Source organism: Equus caballus, chromosome 17 (genome assembly GCF_041296265.1).
Source record: "Equus caballus isolate H_3958 breed thoroughbred chromosome 17, TB-T2T, whole genome shotgun sequence".
NCBI lineage: Eukaryota > Metazoa > Chordata > Mammalia > Perissodactyla > Equidae > Equus > Equus caballus.
Window position 1 is genome coordinate 39,950,362 of NC_091700.1, and position 17,842 is coordinate 39,968,203.

The window sequence follows — 17,842 nt, forward strand, 5'->3', positions numbered from 1 at the left end:
TTCTCAGCCCAGTTTCTTTTTTTACTTATTTTTTCACATTTCTTAAGAGTTGAGTACACTGGCTTCCCCACCACTCAGCTTCTCTTTGCTTCTCTGCAATGGGGTTTCCACCCCCATAACCCTGCTGAAGCTGCTCTCATTGAGGTCTCAATGGCCCCTCCACGTTTCCAAGTTCAAAGGTCAATTTTTAGTCCTTATTTTTCTGAAGCCCCCATCCCTTCAACAAGAGGCTCAGAAACAGGTAATTACTATAGAGTGTGGTAGCGAAATAGTAGAGATACACGTGGAGGGCTGTGGAAACCCAGAAGAGAGATTCCTCATCCAGCACAGCGAGGTCCTGGAATCCTTCCTGGAGGAGGTGATCTCTATCTGGATGCTTATGAAAGAGTCAGGTTGGGGAGCAGAGGGGTTCCAGGCAGAGAGGATAGCATGAGCAATGGCCTCAGAGAGAAGGAGCCCACAGTCCGTGCAGGCAGATGAGAAGCTGCTCCATTGCTGGGACATCAAGCACTTCTGTAATAGGCCAGGCCCACACACACTGGGCTGGGTGTACAGCGGTGAACAAAACAAACCTGGACCCTGCCCTTCCCCTCTAGTGAGGGGAGAATTACTGGCGGCACACCAGCAGGGTGGGTATTGGTTGGTACACAGGTGAGCAGCAGGGAGCATCCCAGGTTGCTGGTTGGACAACGTCATCAAATGAGTGGAATGTGGAAGATGATGAGCTGTGTTTTCAACATACTGAGCCTGAGGGCCTGAGAACACTCAGTGGAGCTGCCCAGTTGAATTCACATGAGTCTGAAGTTTGGGCAGAAAGTTCTGGAAGGGAGCTGCAGACTTGGGTGCCATCAGCCTGTAGGTGGGTGGGGTCACTCAGAGATCATGCAGAGGGAGAGCACTATGGCCGAGGACAGGGCCTGGGCCACATTTGAGGGTCACCATGGATGGAAGCCGATGGAAGAGGCAGAGACACAGAATAGTTTGGTGGGAAAGATGCCAGCATTGGCTGAAGACAAACCTGGTGTTACACTCTGGTCCTTCCACTTTTTACACATGTGACCTTGGCCAAGTTCCTTAACCTCTCTGGTCCTCAATTTCCTTGTTTCTAAAGTGACGAAAGTAATGTGCATTCCATACGGTTGTTTTAAATAAGGCAACATGCCTCAAAGCACTTAGTGTCTGGATCAGTCAGCGCATCCTGCCATAACAAGATGTCACAGACTGGGTGACTTATACAACAGACATTCATTTTCTCACAGTTCTAGGGGCTGGAGGTCCGAGATCAAGGTGCCAGCAGATTCTGTTCCTGGTGAGGACTGTCTTCCTGGCTTGTAGACTGCCACTTTCTTGCTGTGTCCTTACATGGACTTTCCTCAGTGTGTGCGGACAGACGGCGAGCTCTGGTGTCTCTTCCTCTTCTTATAAGGACATCAATCCTATTGGATCAGGGCCCCACCTTTATGCCCTCATTAAACCTTAACTACCCCCTATCTCCAAATACACTCACATTGGGGGTCAGGGCTTTAACATGTGAATTCAGGGGGGATGAAATTCAGTCCATAAGACTGTCTGATACAAAGTGGGTACTGAAAAAGTGGTAGCTTGAGAAAAAAAAAGGAGCATCTGAAAGGGAACAGGGAGACCCAGGAAAATGAGGCAAGAAGACCCTATGCACTGAGCACGTGGAGCATGCTCTGAAATTGGATAGAGGGAGTTGATCGGGGTCTATCGGAGAGCAGTTTTATGGGATGGTGTGAGGAGGAGAGAGGGTTTGCAGCTGCCTTTAAGAAGGGTGGAGGGGCCAGCGCAGTGCCGCAGCAGTTAAGTTCTCAGGTTCCCCTTTGGCGGCCCGGGGTTCACCGGTTTGGGTCTGGGAGCAGACCTTCACACTGCTTAAGACACGCTGTGGTAGGCGCCCCACATACAGAGGAAGTTGGGCACAGATGTTAGCTCAGGGCTAATCTTCCTCAAAAAAAAAAAAAAAGGAAGGGTGGAGAGGCTTGGAGGAGGAAGCATGATGGTAATCGGGGAGGATCCCGGATTCTGTGTTCGGGAAGTACTTGAGAATGTTCGTCAGCGGAGAGGAAGAACCAGTAGAGAAAGGAAGTGGATCATGTAGGACCTGGCTGAAGTCACAAGATTCTGAGAGAAGTGGATGGCGATGAGGTCCCCTCACCTTACAAATCCAAGAGAAAGAAGGTCAAAGGAGAATGCGGGGACATAGGAAAGAATTGTAGGGAGGGGACTAGGAAGTCGAGGAAAATTCACAGTTGTGAGTCTGTTTGCTAAATGAATTAGGAGGGAAAAGGGGAGAGAGAGGGAAGAAAGGTCAGTGGACCCTGTACAGTGATGAAGATTTGGAGTGGTCTTTTCAGAACGTGAGAGAATTACTCAATATCAAGGAAAAGAACCTATGAGCAATACTGGAGGTCCACCTGCAGCTGGAGACGTGACTTTGTCACGACACCCATTGTGTAGTGATGGCAACCAGTGGGAGCCAGTGGGAGCACAAAGGCAGATGCAGTTTCACCCGGGTTTGGAGTTTTGCTGGGAGAGTTTAGTGGAAGGACAGGAATGCAAGGGAGCTAGGAGAGAAAAATACAGATAAGGAACCATGAGGTCCAGGATGGGAGAAGGGAGAGGTGAGACCATCCAGTAGAGTGAGAATGGCTGTGCCTGAGTGCCTGGGAGAAAATGGAAGGGATAAAAGGACCAGAAGTCTCTGTGAGGTTGAATGGTGCCGTGGGAGTGAGGGAATGAGAAAGTGGGACAGGAGGGCACCAGCTGTCAGATGCTGGGGGGAGGCGGGCTCTTCCAGCTGATGATTGATCCCGGGTGTGGTCATGGGAGGACGAGGAGCAGGTCATTGGAGCCAAGGAGGCCCAGGAACTGACCTCAAGGCCGAGGAAGGGAACCAGAGCAACCGCGAAACTCTGGGTGCAGACATGAACTTCAGTCAACTGATCTCTGAAATCTGTCTGAAGCAACTCACACATCTAAAAGGCGAACGCCTCCGAGAATGTTGACTAAGCACTGACGCCTTCATTCTTGCCAGTTCTAATTCTTCAAAATCAAATTTCACTCTTTGGCAGCATTTCCAACTCCAGTGTGTGCACTTTTCATAATAAATTTCTCTCTCTCTGTTTCTCCCCCACCTTCCGTCCCCTCTCTTCCCCCTACTTTGCTGCTCTGCCCTCTGACCCCTCACTTTCTATCACAATCCAGGTGTCACTCCTGCTGTACGACTCCACCAGGATGAAGTGGCTTCTTTCCAACTCCGTGGTGATCGATGATGATGATGATGGTACATACCCCTGGAGGCAGAATGTGCACAAATGTTATATCTACATCATCCTCAGCTTCCTCCTCTTTCTCTGGTTCATCCTGGGAAATTACTGGGTCTTTTCTGTTTACCTGCCTGATTTTATTCCACCTTTCCAGCAGCCTCAGGATTACCGTGAGAAAACCCTGTACCTCTTTGCAGTTGGGGTCCTCGTGCTCAGCCACAGTGTACTGCTCTTACTCGTCCCGTGCAGTGGTTGTGTCTATGTCTGGTCCAGGAGGAGATCTGCTGTCGATGAAGACAGGACCACCACCTCCAGCACACACGCTCATGCACATGCACACAGGTATGCATGCACTTAACACACAGACACATGAACACACACAAACACAGACACGTGCACATTGTTGCAGGAGAAGAGCATGCTGTAAAGGCAGTAATACTTTCCCTGCAGGCATTTGAGAAACTACCGAAATGTACTGAGTATTCCAGCAGACTGAAGAAACTCTTGCCTTTCAGAGTGGGAATTTTGCACTCATAAGAGTTTTCAAGGGATTATTTTTTTTGAGGGGATGAAGTAAGGGAGGTGAAGAATGGGAGACCTTTTCAAATCACGGTGCAATTCCAATGACTGTTACAAGAGCGAGGTTTGTTGTTGTTACTATTGCTGCCTCTGTGCTGTCATCCAGCCAGGGGCACCTTTAAGTTATAGAAAGAGCATGGACTTTAAATAAGACACATCTTAGCTCTGCTTGCAGCGATGGCTTTTGTTATCAAAAGGAGAAAGATGCTCTTACTTAATGACTCCAGCTGCCTTTTAGGAAAGTTAAGGAGCACTCTTGTTCACTCCCAAATAGATGGGTTTGAGCTGGTAGGTACGGGCCTCCCAAGGACAGTTATAAAACCTGCCAAGGTCAAGGAAGCAGATTCTACATGGGGGCTCTGGGCTGGCCCAGTAGCCTAGTATCGTAGAGAGCAGCCATCCTTTCACGGTGGGCTCTGTGTGGTGTCTCTGCTTGGCCTCGAGTCTGCTTCTTTCCCTGGTTATCTGAGTACGTCTCTGTGATTTGCTGATGGCATAAACCAGTTTTGTGTGTTTCTGCTGGGCTGTATGCAGTGTTGTTAATGTAGGTATTTTTTGGTCTCTGAGTTTAAATACTACACAGTAGTAAATCTACTTAACGCCAGGTTAGGGTTTGGAAGCCTTCCGTAAACCCATTTGTCTGGAAGACCAGGAGGACACCCAACAGCGATCGCTAATATCCCCTCTCGTTGTTGTTGTGAGTTGAAGTTCCTGGGAGCTGGGGGACCTGTCAGTGTGTCTGCCCTTGCGGGGGAGTTTTCATCCTTTCGAATTTTAGATAAAGACTCTGTCATGTGTGTTTCTAGGGGCAGTGCCCAGAGGGAGCGTGGCACCTGCGTAATTGTGCTTCTATCTCAGTGGCACGCACAAACCAACCCCTGAGTGGCCATCAATGACGGGCACCTCCCTTTGTGAGAAATATCAGCTCAAACCAAGAGGCTCTCTCCTCTCTGTAGCTTTAAGAGAACAGGACCCGTGAGTTCCATGGAGAGTTCCCACTGAGTTTGGAGGCACTCTCTGGGCATCTGTTACCTAGAGTCACGTTTGGTCCTGGTTTCCCTCCCGGATAAGAAGAAGGTGCTGCCTGCGCCCTCCGCTGGGCAAAGGGGGGAAAGCCCTTATTCTGCCCCATCCCTCTGCACACTTTCTGGTTTCATTTTCACTTGAGCAGTGGAACAAGATCAGGGGCTGAGCAACTTGTGAATCCTGCCCTCATCTTGATGTCTCATGCCATTCTCAATGTGCCCTTTATCGCCCCTTCCATGCTGGGGTCCCAGGAGAGTCTGCAGGTGCAGACAGTGGGGCAGGCAAGGCGTTCCATGGGCAACCGTCCCACCCTGCTTTCCCCAGAGATGACTCATCAGTCACTCCCAGACACTAAGCTAATGTTTGGACACAAATGAACACAGCTGAAAGCCAACAGAATTCATTTCTAAGCTCAGTCCAGGCCACACAGCAACCAGCACCTCCCTTAATGTCCCTGACACTAACTCCTGAGCAGGAGACTCAAGAAGAATGTCCAGGCTCTAGCCTAAAAAAGTAAGCCAAGGCTGTACAGACAGGTGGGGGAAGCTGGACTCTGTATTCATGGAGGAGAATGGCCTGACCCCCTCTGGAGAGGCAGGCTCCCCCGGCACACAGGGACCACACCACTGGCTCAGGCACACTGTAGCCTAGGATGGCAAACAGGTTTGTTCTCTCCCACTTGCTCCAGTCATAGCTGTACATTGTGTTGGGAATGACTCTGCGGCTGCATCAAGATTCAGCAAGAAAGAGTGCTGGGATTCAAGAGTCATGCCTGCCTGGGGCACGGAGGGGAGGGGGCAACAGCCATGCCATGATCGACAACTCCACCCACACGGTCCCATGGGGTGACTCTGGGGTTCTGGGGACTGAGAAATTGGAGATTCTCCCACTCAGATCTCAGCACTGTCCTCCCTTCACAGTGATACTAGGATACTTTGCTGGTGGCCTCGTGAGGGGCTTACGAGGAGGAGTCTGGCCACAGAGAGACTATGAGAAGGAGAGGATGCACAGCTGCCTCCTCTCCTCCCTGAGGGTGTGTATCACTGACTCTGCCTCCTCTGTGAGCACCCAAGACCTGAGCCCCGGGAGCCTGCACTCCTCCCACACGAGTGCTTCTGAGCTTTGTTGCTGGGGCCTTGGCAAAGGTAGAAAGAGCTTGCGAAAAAATCCTGGGCATAAAATGCCTGTTAGCAGCTTGTAAATACTGGCTAGCGCTTTGGGCACCTCAGCAGGCAGGCCTCGAACGCTGGAGAGTCCCAGTTTCTGACAGGCGGGAATCTCCCTGGAGTGTTGCAGAAATCTTTATCCTGGTATAGACGACGACCTATCGACTATGCCTGTGGAAGCAGCAAAACATTCCTTTGCCCAGAAACGGCTTGGTGCAAGGATTTATTTCCTTCCTTCCTTTCGCTATTTACACCTTATTTCACAACAAATTTGGATGGTCTTTAACTACTATATTCGATAAAACAGAAGGAGAATATATAGCTAAAAATAGAACTGTAGGAAAAGCTAGATGGTTAGAAAGGAGAGGTTCTCTGTTTTTTCCCACCCCTACACACCAGATTCTCACTGTAGAGAAAGTGGTGAAGAAGTGTCCTCATTCTCCTATGTCCCCCTCCCCAGTTACAGTGGAGAGTGTTGGTCATAGGTCCTGAATAAGTGCTAAAACCTGGACTAAATTGGTGGCTTTGGGTTTCCTCGCCACCAAAGCAGTAAAGAAAATATGATGATCAGCTATGGGTTGCACATTTTCCATGGAGTCAAAAATATGCTCCCCATCCGCTCCCCACCAAGAAACACAGGTTAAGTCTGAACGATCATGTTCCTGTGCATCAATTCATAGAGGGGACACTGAGAGATCCAGAGGGTGACATCTTCAGCATGCTGTACCAACACACCAGCAGGCTGTGAATGATAATGTACTAGGGCCCCTTCAATGGTGGTGCGATGGTTATGATGAGGTACATTTCAGGACAGAAGTTCTGGGGCCAAGGCAAATGGCGCACAACTGGAGTTCTCTGAAGTCTGGCTTACCAGAGGTGACTTCCAGATTGTCTAGGAAGTGATGGGCTGCATGCTCTTTAAGTAATTCCCAGTTAGTATCATTTCCCTCATCTGGGCTTTTGACAGAGATGAGCATAGGAAGCTCATGGTTATAATTGCTGACAGGACCCTGGAGTGCAGACATTCTATGCTGGTGTTAAGTGGGCTGAACATACCTGGAGACTGGAATCACCTGGCCAACAGTGACCAAAAGACACGACCACCTCTTGTGTGGAAACGTCATAAGGTAACAGTATTCCAGGGAAATGAACATGGTAACACCTGAACTTTCTGGATGTTATGAAAACTCAAAGAACAAATCCGTATAACTGGGAGGGATTGTTCTCCTCTGAGAAAAGATTGCTGCAAAGGTCAACTACACATTGAAGTCATTTAATTTTATTTGCTACATTGGGCATCATGCTAAAAACCTTCTTGTTCCTATTCTTTGCCTGAATCTACAGAGACGGCAGTTGAAGGCAGTAAAAATGGACCGTTTCACTGGGGTCAGCCACATTACTGGTTCTCACACCTCAGTGAACCATCAGAACCACCCAAGGGTTTACTCAAAGTGGAGAATCACAGCACCCAGAGATTCTGATTCGTGGGGCCCCACTGATTCTGATTCTGCAGGTCAGAGAACCACACGTGCCCTCAGACCACATAGGAGGCACAGACTGACCCTGACTGTCCCATCTTGGTTATGACCATGAGGCAGTATGATACTACCTCCAGTATTTCATGTTATTTTCATTTGATTCAGCATGAGAAGAGAAGAGCCACAGTGGTCCGTAACTTTCATGTTTGTATAACTGAATCTTGTGCTTCATTTCCTTGTGGGCATTTTTCATTGTTGGTGAAATAAACTTGGTACAATTTGTTCCTTCATGCCTTCCCTGAAGACCCTGGGGGAGATCATCCTCCAAGCCTGGGGACACTTCACTAGCTCTTTCTTCCAGTGGGATTACCATGGGTCCAGACTTTGTACACAGAAGCTGACAACCATTGGGGACCCATTCTAGGCAAATCTTGCTCCATCAAACTCATAATCCTCAGGTGGGTAGATGAGTTTGTAGCGGAGATTCTAGGAAAATGAATTAACAGAAAACCCTTCTTACTGATTCTAGAGGTAATTTCTCTTTTTATGAGCATGGAACTGGGAACAAAACAAATTTCTCTTCCATAGAAATCGAATTTCAGTAGTTCCCTCTTCAGGTCAGCTTGGTGTCATGGCAGCCAAGTTATCTTGGGAGACAGCATTTTGCTACTGCTAGCACAAATGAAATAGGAGGGGAATGTTTTTCAAATACATCTTCTATTGTTTTCTCTAGAACACTTCCTTTGTTGAATAAGTTAGCTTTTAAAGCTTAAAACTTTCTTTCTGCATTGTATGGAGGTAAAACTCCACTTCACAGGCAAAGAACAGGCAACTTGTCCTTTCTGCTTGCACCATACCAGGCGTGGGACTAAGGGTTTACACATACTACATGTTCTAATTGGGCTCCTAAAATGTCTCGTGACTCAAAATGTCCCTCTGTCCTGACTGCCTCCTATTCACCCTATTGGTAAGGGGAGGGACCCCTGACCTAAATATCATAGCCAAATGCACCACAGCTGACACTGAACCGATGAGATTGACAGCAGTTTATTAGTCACCCACACTCACAGCCTGGGGGAGGACACAGCACACTATGCAGGCCACATGGAGGTTACACATAGGAAGAGAGTGAAGAACCAGGGCTGTGAGGGGTCATGCTTTGTAGTAATAAGAGGGTGGGATAACCTCTGGTTCCCGTGGGAGGATGTGATTGGCTTGTTTGAATAATGTCACTGGCTGGCAGGAAGCCGAGGCCCACTAGGTTGAGGACTGGGTGGTGTGCAACCAATCTGACTGGGAGGGCAACAGCCAGGTGGGGAGACCTTCTCGCTGGGTCAGGGGCATGTCTGGTGAGAGCAGGTGAATTCTTGGTTAGGTCTTTGGGTCTCTGTGAAGCTCAAGGATGTCAAGGCTGCCTGTGAAATTTTAGGCCTTACAATACACCTTCCAGGATCAACCCCTGCCTTTAGTAATTGGCCATATTCCCTGGGTTACTTAGTCCTGGTTTCAAAGCTGACTTTGAACTTTCTCAATAACCCAAGCAGCAAGGGAGATATAATCAAGGATAAGATATACATTGTCCATGAAGTTTCCAAGAAACCCTCCCCAAGCATCAATACCCAGCTTCACTCACTCACTGTCTCCTTCCTGAACAGCTCTGCTCCTGGTCGGCAGCTCTGAGCTCCTCCAGCCTTCCAAGGATTTTCCCCAGGATTGCAGAAATCTTGCAGTCTGATTGGATTCTTCCAAACCAATTTTTTTACTCTTTATTTTCTTCATTTAAATATTTCAGCCTTTAAAATGTCCTGTAGCCTGTACTTTTCCATTGCCAAAAAAAAAAAAAAAAAAAACTCAGCATTTTTCACAAATCAATTTATAGTATATAAGTTTGCTTAGAAGGAAGCAGGTTTCTGTTCCGTTCCCAGTTCACTGGGGACAGAAGTGGTAGCTCAGATTCCTCTGGATCCCTTGTATCAGCCCAGCGGGTGCACCCCAGCGGCAGCAGGTGCTACAGCTCATGGCTCACACCTGCAGCCTGCCCTGGAGGCCGGCCCTCGGCCGAGTAGAGCTGGCTTGCCAGGAGGTGTACACAAGTTACCATTCCATACACACTCACACACACACACAGTTACTCATGGCTAAGGACTGAGTCGGGGAAGAGGGAGGAAAAGCCCAACCCCCTTCTTCAGGGCAGGACAAGCTCTGGTGTCATTTATGCTCCAGAGCTCCCCAGGGATCAGGCCAGACTTCGTCAGAAGCTGCATCCTTTCCCAACTCCTTCCTTTTTCCTGCCTTCCCCGCTTGCTTGCATTCGGGTTCTCCTGAGATCACTCCCTCAGTAAATCACTGCGTGGGAAGCTCCACCTCCGGCTCGGCCTCCGGGAAACCTGACCTACAACTGGGCTCTTGCTCCACAGCTGGAGGCAGCAGCTAAATCAATGGTATAGTCCCTTTCACAAACCCTTTTATTTTCCTAAAATGACTGTTTTAAGACTTTATTTTTATTATAAGAGTGATACAAGCTTATGGCTAAAAATTCAAGTGATGTCAAAGGGTATAAAGTAAAACATAAAAGATTTCAACGCCCAGCCCGACTCCCAGTTCCAGTCCCCATAAAGGGAACCAGCAGGCATTTTTCCGTGTCCTTTCAGACACGTCTATGTATACTGAAGCATTAATATAGGTGTTTTTCCATAAATTATATCAGATTGTTCATATTATTCTGCAACCTGCTTTTTTCCACTGCATATATCATGAACTTCATTCCATTATCAATGCAAAGAGATCCGTCTCAAAAATGAGCACCATTTGTAACACTCATTTAAATAGGCGCATTCTCTGTAACTGGCCTGGTCATTTCTGTGAATCAAAACAGAAAAACCAGTAATTTGAAATTTTATTTTGCCAAATGAACAACTTAGAGCTCAGTCTGAGAAAATAATTGTCATTTCCCCTGTCATGTGCCAAAGGAAATGAGCCTGATGGAACCAATGAAATTAGCGGCAGAGCCTTTTGGATTAAGGCCGTGGACTGAGCTGAGGGAAATACAGCTGTCCCGAACAGTGGATGAAAGCTGGTGAGAAAAGAGAAGGTGATTAGGTTCTACTTTATGCCCTTCCACAAAACCACATACCCAGGAGCAAACTATACTTTCAATCTCATGCGCGTGTGACAGCCTGTGTATAATTGAAGTATAGTAGGCAACGAGTATAAGATGGAGGCAGCAGCTGGATATCACAGATATGATAAAACATATTGTAAGATACATAACAAAAAATAATAATGTACCACAGCGAGATACGATCTCTCATCCAGTAGGATGGCTACCAAAACACCCAGAAAATAACAAGTGGATGTGGAGAAATTGGACCCCTTGTGCACTGTGGTGGAAATGTAAAATGTTGCAGCTGCTATGGTCAACAGTGTGGAGGTTCCTACAAAAATTAAAAATAGAATTGCCATATGATCCAGCAATTCTATTTCTGGTTATATACCCAAAAGAACTGAAAGCAAGGTCTTGAAGAGATATGTGTACACCAATGTTCATGGCAGCATTATTCACAATAGGCAAAATGTGGGAGCAACTCAAATGTCCATCAGCAGATGAATGGGCAAACAAAATGTGGTATTTACACATTATGGGACTATTATTCAGCCTTAAGAAGGAGGGAAATTCTGACATATGCTACAACATGGATGAACCTTGAAGACATCATGCTAAGTAAATCAGTCACAGAAGGACAAATACTGTATGATTCCACAAATAGGAGGTATCTAGATTAGCCAAATTCAGAGAAAGTAGAATGGCAGTTGCCAGGGGGTGGGGGAAGTTAACGTTTAATGGAAACAGAGGTTCAGTTTTGTAAGATGAAAAAGTTCTGGAGATACATGGTGGTGATGGTTGCACAAGAATGTGAATGTACTTAATGCCACTGAACTGTGCACTTAAAAATGGTTAAGATGGTAAATTTTATGTTATGTGTATTTTTCCACAATTAAAAATAAAAATTTAAAATAATGTATTCCTCAGTCCTTCCAAGCCTCCTCAGAATGATGGAATCGCCCAGTATTAAATAGCCAGCAAGTGCAGAGTCATTCGGTCATTCCATGCATATGTAAGGGCACACACAGGCTCACTCTTAGTTGACTGCAGGTCTTCTGCCCCACCTTCCGTCTCAGAGTGCCTCTGGCTTGTGGGGGTGGTGAGAATGCTGGTAGAGGGAACCGTGGGAACTATCAGCCTCCCAAGTCAAACACAGGAACCAATGAACCAACCAAAAAAGGGGACGAGATGCTAGCAGAAGTTTCCAGCCCCACAAAAATGATTAGTTCTTCTAGAAGAGAAGCCACCACGAGAAGCATCCCATCCTTACAGAAAAGGGGTTAAGTGTGTGGAGTCTGGACCCAGATTGCCAGGTTGGCACCCCAGCTTTGCTGCTTTCTAGATTCTCGCGTGATCTTGGGCATACCATTGAAATTCTCTGTGCCTCAGTCTCCTCATTTGAAATGAGCTTAGAAGAGGGCTTAGCACATAGCAAGTGGAGTATAAGTATTTGTAAAATAAGAGAAAAGTTCCTTGATTTCATCCTCACTGCATGCTGTGAGGACCGGACAGCTACAGCGCAGTGGAGAGGGGAAACGGAGGCTCAGAGAGGTGAAGTGTCCCTTTCAAGGCGGCGTCAGAGCTGAACACAGCTCTGCTGACTCCATCCCCCTCTTGCCACGCCGCGGCCACCAGCCTCTCCCAGCCTCCTTGGTGGTCCTTCTCCCGAGGCAGCAGTGGAACCAGGGCGTCCAGGGAGCACTGGTGAAGGCGGGCTACCGCTGCCTTTTGGAGCCACCTCCAGACTCTCCTCGCCGCCAGCCCCAGAGCCCCACCACCGCTTTGGCGTTCAGAACGGGACCTGGTAGCCGTGAACCGAGTGCCCTAGACACAGATTGCCTGAGAGACAAGGACCAACACAAGCCCCGGGTGTGGGAAGCCACTTCCTGAATTACTCTGTTACATGGAAATGGATCTCCCAGGCTTCAGGACTGCCCTGCCCTTGACCTGTCTCACCGGACACATCTAGTTCTTGGAAGGTGGCCAAGGCTAGAGAAAGAAGGTGGACCTTTGCATATGTTTCATTTGAATAAGTATTAATTCATGCACACCGCACAAAATTCAAAGGCACCAAAGGGTATTATTCAGTGTAAACTGAGTTCTCTCACACTCCTGTTCCCTCTGCCAAAGCTCTTACCAGAGACCGCCACCGCCTAGTTTCCTGTGCAAGGAAGGACACCCGTAAATCAAATGGATTTGCTCTTTAGGGCGCTGGTTCAGGTAGGGGCGAGCCAGTCTGTAAAAGCTGGTGGGCATCAAGGGACACGGAGAGGCAACTAGAAAGGTATTTCTAAATAGAGTCCACTTCCCACTGCGGACTGTGTGGCTGGGTCATTGTCTGCCATGCCCTCCCTGGGCTGCTTCTCTCCTCGTTAGTGTGGACCCCAGAAAACAGTCACCTTTGGTTTCTTATAAGCCTTTTGTGATGAAGGCTGGGAGCCCCCACTGCCTTCTTGTTGTTACAAAAGAGACCAATTCCTTAATCTGAGTGCCGACAGGGTCAGGACCCAGTGCATGATCTACTCCGAGGAATAAGAGGGATCAGCCTCAGAGATCTTCCCCACCCGCTGCCTCATCCTACCTTCCTTTTTGTTCCTTTCCTTTTGCTTTCATTTCTCTTCCCCACCCACAAGGGCACATGAAACACATACAATGAGGGGTGCCTGGGCTTCCTATGGATTTATGATTTACGGTTATTCATCTTATTATCTAAGTGGCTTTGCCAGGTAAAATATTAAGGCCCCACTGCCATTATAACCTTGTCTTCCATGATCTCATTGGCAGCTGGTGTTGCCATGACAACTGGGCTGGAGAAACTGGTACTGAGCTTCAGCAGAAGATGATGCGAACACTGGTGTGTGTGCATATGTGTGCGTGTGCGCACGCGCGAGCCTGTGTGGATGCAGACCGCCTATCATGTAAACCTGTTGTGCAGGAAGCCATGGATTTTTTAGTCCACACCTTCTGCTTCTCCTTCCAATTTGGTCAAAATTAGCTTCAGGGCTCTAAATCAATTGAAGGAAGCTTTGAAGGATGATTTTTTTGTTCGGCTTTTGAGTGGCAAATTGGAACCGAGGACACATAATAAATATTTCAGAGTCTTTCTACCCACGTGAAATGAACCACTATGCCCACTTGATGTCACTCTTAAAAGCACCTTGGGCCTAATTTATTTAAGACTTTTATGTAATTCCTTTATTAGACATAGAAAGTCGGAGCCCCGGATGTCATCTGGCCTGATCCCCTTTTCATTTCGATGGGAACTGAGGCCCAGAGAGCCTAAGTGACTTGCCCCCATCTGGTATGGTACAGTGCATAAGAGTCTGGGCTCTAGAGTCACTGGTGGGCCTCAAATCCTGGCTCTAGCATGTGCTGACTATGACCTCGGCCAAGGGACTTAACCCCCTACTAAGTCTCAGTTTGCACATCTGTAAAGTGGGGATAATAGCGAGAGCAACCTTATGGGTCATGGTAAGGATTAAGTTACATAATCCACGATGCTTGGCACTTATTAAGCCCTAAATAAACTTTATCACTATTACCCCCAGGCACGCAGGGAGTCAGTGGCAGAAATAGGACTAAAATCCAGCTCAGCTAACTCCTACTTAAACTGGAGCCTTTTCCCATTAATCCCACACTGTTCTTTGTTTCTTTTTGTGTATGTGTTACTCACCTTCCAGGGGAGAGTGGGAGCTTTTGAGACACGGGCTGTCTTCTTAAAACCGCTGATGAAGTAAGTGTGTATAACACATGCCCTCGGCACCCAGTGGATACTTGTTGACTTGAGGCCGAAATGTGACATGCTTCATGCTATCATGGAACATTGACTGAATGGACATGGTGTGGCTGTAGCATGGAGGAGAAAACTGAAGGAAGGAAGTGAACAGCTTTTGATCACCTCATGTGAAACCAGGCATTTCGATAAGCTCTTTACAAATGTGCTTAATCATCACAACATCCCCATGAGGTGAGTGTATTCATTCCCATCCACAAATAAGAAAGCAGACTGAGTGGTCATGCAGCGTGCCCAGCTCACCAGGCAGGTTGGGAGAGCTGCGTTTCCACCCACCCTTTTACTTCAAGCTGTCACTGATGCCCTCAATAGACTCTGCTTCAAAACAATTTCCCACCCGCTCTGTGAGCCAAAGGCATATTCCTGAGGGGGTGAGAGGAATTCAGAGCAGACTGACACCTTTCCCATCACCAACACAAAGCAGAGTGTACAAAGCACAGTTGTGTAACTCTGGGGGTCTAAAATATCCTCCCAGCCACACTGAACACGCATTGAAAGTCACACCCAGTTGGGCGGTTTTGCAGAATGCCGCGTGTTCAAACTTCCTTTCATCACTCTGTCAGGAATCAGAGCGGTGCCGAGGGACCTCACAGTCCTGTTCAGAGAAGCAAGCTGTTCTGGGGAAATTTTATTTCAAAAGTTATTCTGAAGTAAAAACATGCTCCCTTGGGAGAGGGCACTGATCCTACATCCTATATCCTGGGTAATGAGGCCATTAAATCAGCTGGTCTCAGCACATCTTATATAAGAGCAGCTCAGTCTAGGGGCGAGTTGAGTAAACCAGTGCAGAATTTAACCTAGTACCCATCCTGAACCCAGAGTGAGGGAGGTCAGACGTGGACCAAGGTGCCTGATTCTTACAGGCACCTCTTATAACAGGCCCAAAAGAGGCTGGAGGACATGCCTGGGATCTAGGTTGGCCCAGCAACCATCCTTTGTTTTTACCTACACTGTATGTTCATTTGGGCCTGGGAGTCGGGGGAGGCTGATAAAGATTTGGAGGAGATAATGCATGGAGTTGCAGAACTCATGGCAAAAGTTTGGACTTCGGCCTCAGACGTACCTCTCAGGTAGGAGACCCAGCCTTGGCTCTTGCCACCTTTTGTCACTGTGTGCACGTTACCAACCTGATTTACTGCGCCTGCAGAGAGGGGACAGGTAGCTCCGCTGAGTTACTGGGGGCACTGCGTGAAATAAGATGTGTAGGAACTTTTAAAATGGTAATTATTACAATAGTTTCAGATGGAGAAACCCTTTTAGTATCGTTAAGCCTCATCTTTTGATTCCACATGATTTTCTAGAAGGTGCGTTTGCAGTGCCATCTCTGCATCCCAGCCGGCAGGTATTCCCCAAACACGTACTGACGCCGGGTTTCAACCCGGAGGGGACCACGTGGACCTCAAGTGCGGCCAGTAGCTGGACCCGCCCTCGTTCACCCTACCCTGCGAGGCTGGGGCTGGAGGGGTCGCTCTTCAAAGCTGGGCCAGGGGAGCGTTCCCCATTGCACAGAGGACGCAGGCCGACTCGGAGCCCCGCCGCCTTCTCGGTAGAGAACAGCCCCGAAGGAGCCGGGGTTCTTACATAACCTGGATGACGTCAGCGCCGGCGGCTGCCGAGGGGCGGGAGCGGGGGCCCGGGCAGCGGGAGCGCGCGCCCCATGCGGTCCCTCTACCGCAGCGCCGCGGGCTTCGCCACGGGGCTGCGCGGAGGCTCCAAGGAAGGCGCCCCGGGTGGCCGAGGGTGCAGCACGAGCACCGCGCGCCGGGTGGGCCGGGCCGGCCGGCTGTCACGTGGCCAGCCTCGGCGCGGGCGAGCGGGGTTGGCGGGGACGCGCCCGCGACGTCGTCGGGGGACCGACTAAGAGACAGTGGCTGCTGCTGGCGATCAGCCGCAGGCAGACGTGGGGCTGGCCGGCGGGGTGCAGCCCCTCGGGGCCCCCGGACCCACTGACGTCAGGCGGCCCCGGCGCCTCCGCGATCCTGGGCTGTACCTTGCGCCCGGGAGGGCGAGCTCCGGGAACTGCCTTCATGGGGCTGTTTTCCGCATCAGACAGGGCTATTCTAAATTGCTAGCCGAGACTCCGGCTTGGTGCTTTCCTGGGTGTGTTTTTTCTAAGAAAAAGCGGCTTGTGGCCTGTGACCTCTGGCTCCAGCCGGGACATTCCGAGGCGGGTTTCGGAGCGGGTGTCTGCGGGGCACTCAGGTGCGCCTGGTGAACGGGGCTTGATGGCTTTTCCGGCCCCTGCTCACCCTTCCTGTGTCCTAGCCGGCCCTCTACCTCATTGTGGTTTTAAGGGGTGGCCCATTGCGGGGCATGGAGAGAAGGTTTTCATCTTAGAATTAATTAGGTTCACGCAGTGGTTCTCTACCCAGTCTGAACGTCAGAATAACCGCGGGAGGATTGAAAATCCCCCTTTTCAGGCCCTACCCCTCAAGGTTCTGATTCAGTTGGTCTGCACTGGAACCTAGACCGATATTTTGTAACCGCCCCCACCCAGGTGATTCTCATATACAGCCCAGTCATCTGAGCCTTCCGCGCCTTCCTGCGCTAGGGTTTTATCAGTTCCTAAGGCAGCCTGGCCAATTTCCATCTTACCAAGACGGGAGGCAGAAGTCCACGCTCCTCCTGCTCCTCCCTTCCCTCCAGCCCACATCCTTTTGGGGAAAGTGCAGGCCCTTCTCAGGGGCCAGCGCTGCCGAGCAGGGTGGGAAGCGTGGCTGTCAGCACTGGCCCTCTGAATTTAGGCGAATGTGATGGCAGCCTCTTTCTTTCAAAGGGGTGTACTCTGGCAGTGGCCACTGTTTGCTGGGTCTTTCCATGTTACACAGAACGCGGCATGAAGAGCTTGAGTCAGCTTTGCGCCTGCCCAGGGGCAGCAGGCTTCTAAAAGTCTCTCCCTAGACTCTTTCCAGGAGGGGGATGAGGATGCAGACTTAGGTCTCCCTGCTGGTGTGCATTTAGTGATTTGGAGGGAAAGACAACACCTTATTTTGATTCCAGTGGGAGAGTCTGTAGTTTGGGTTTACAGTGCTTTTTCTCAGCACACCAGGATTTTTATAAAGCTTCCCTATATTGAGCCCCTAGGCAGCAGGATCCCTTCACTGTTTTCTAAAGTTGCCTGAACTTAAGAATTACCAGGGGCAATTAAAAAAAAAACAAAAAAAACCAGACAGACTCCTATGCCCGTGACAGATATGAGTGGGACCTAAGAATTCCGTATTGGGTCAGTTGGGGGAAACAGATGCCGGGGAGCTCGATTCCTATTGTCAGGGGTTCAGGAAACACTAAGTACAGTGGTTGCTCAGTGTGAATCAAAATCACCTGGAGGGCGTGTGAGACCACAGATTGCTGGGCCCCACCCTGAACTGTTGACAAGGCATTTCTAACAGGTTGCCAGGTGATGCTGATGC

General features: G+C 49.1%; 1 protein-coding gene across 1 annotated transcript; it reads left to right on the top strand.

The window, feature by feature from the left end:
* The first annotated feature begins 3,240 nt into the window (after positions 1-3,240).
* TMEM272 (transmembrane protein 272) lies at positions 3,241-4,210 on the top strand. Its single transcript, XM_070240300.1, has one exon. It carries the CDS (start codon positions 3,256-3,258, stop codon positions 3,643-3,645), a length of 390 nt encoding a protein of 129 aa, XP_070096401.1. The 5' UTR covers positions 3,241-3,255; the 3' UTR covers positions 3,646-4,210.
* Positions 4,211-17,842: the final 13,632 nt, after the last annotated feature.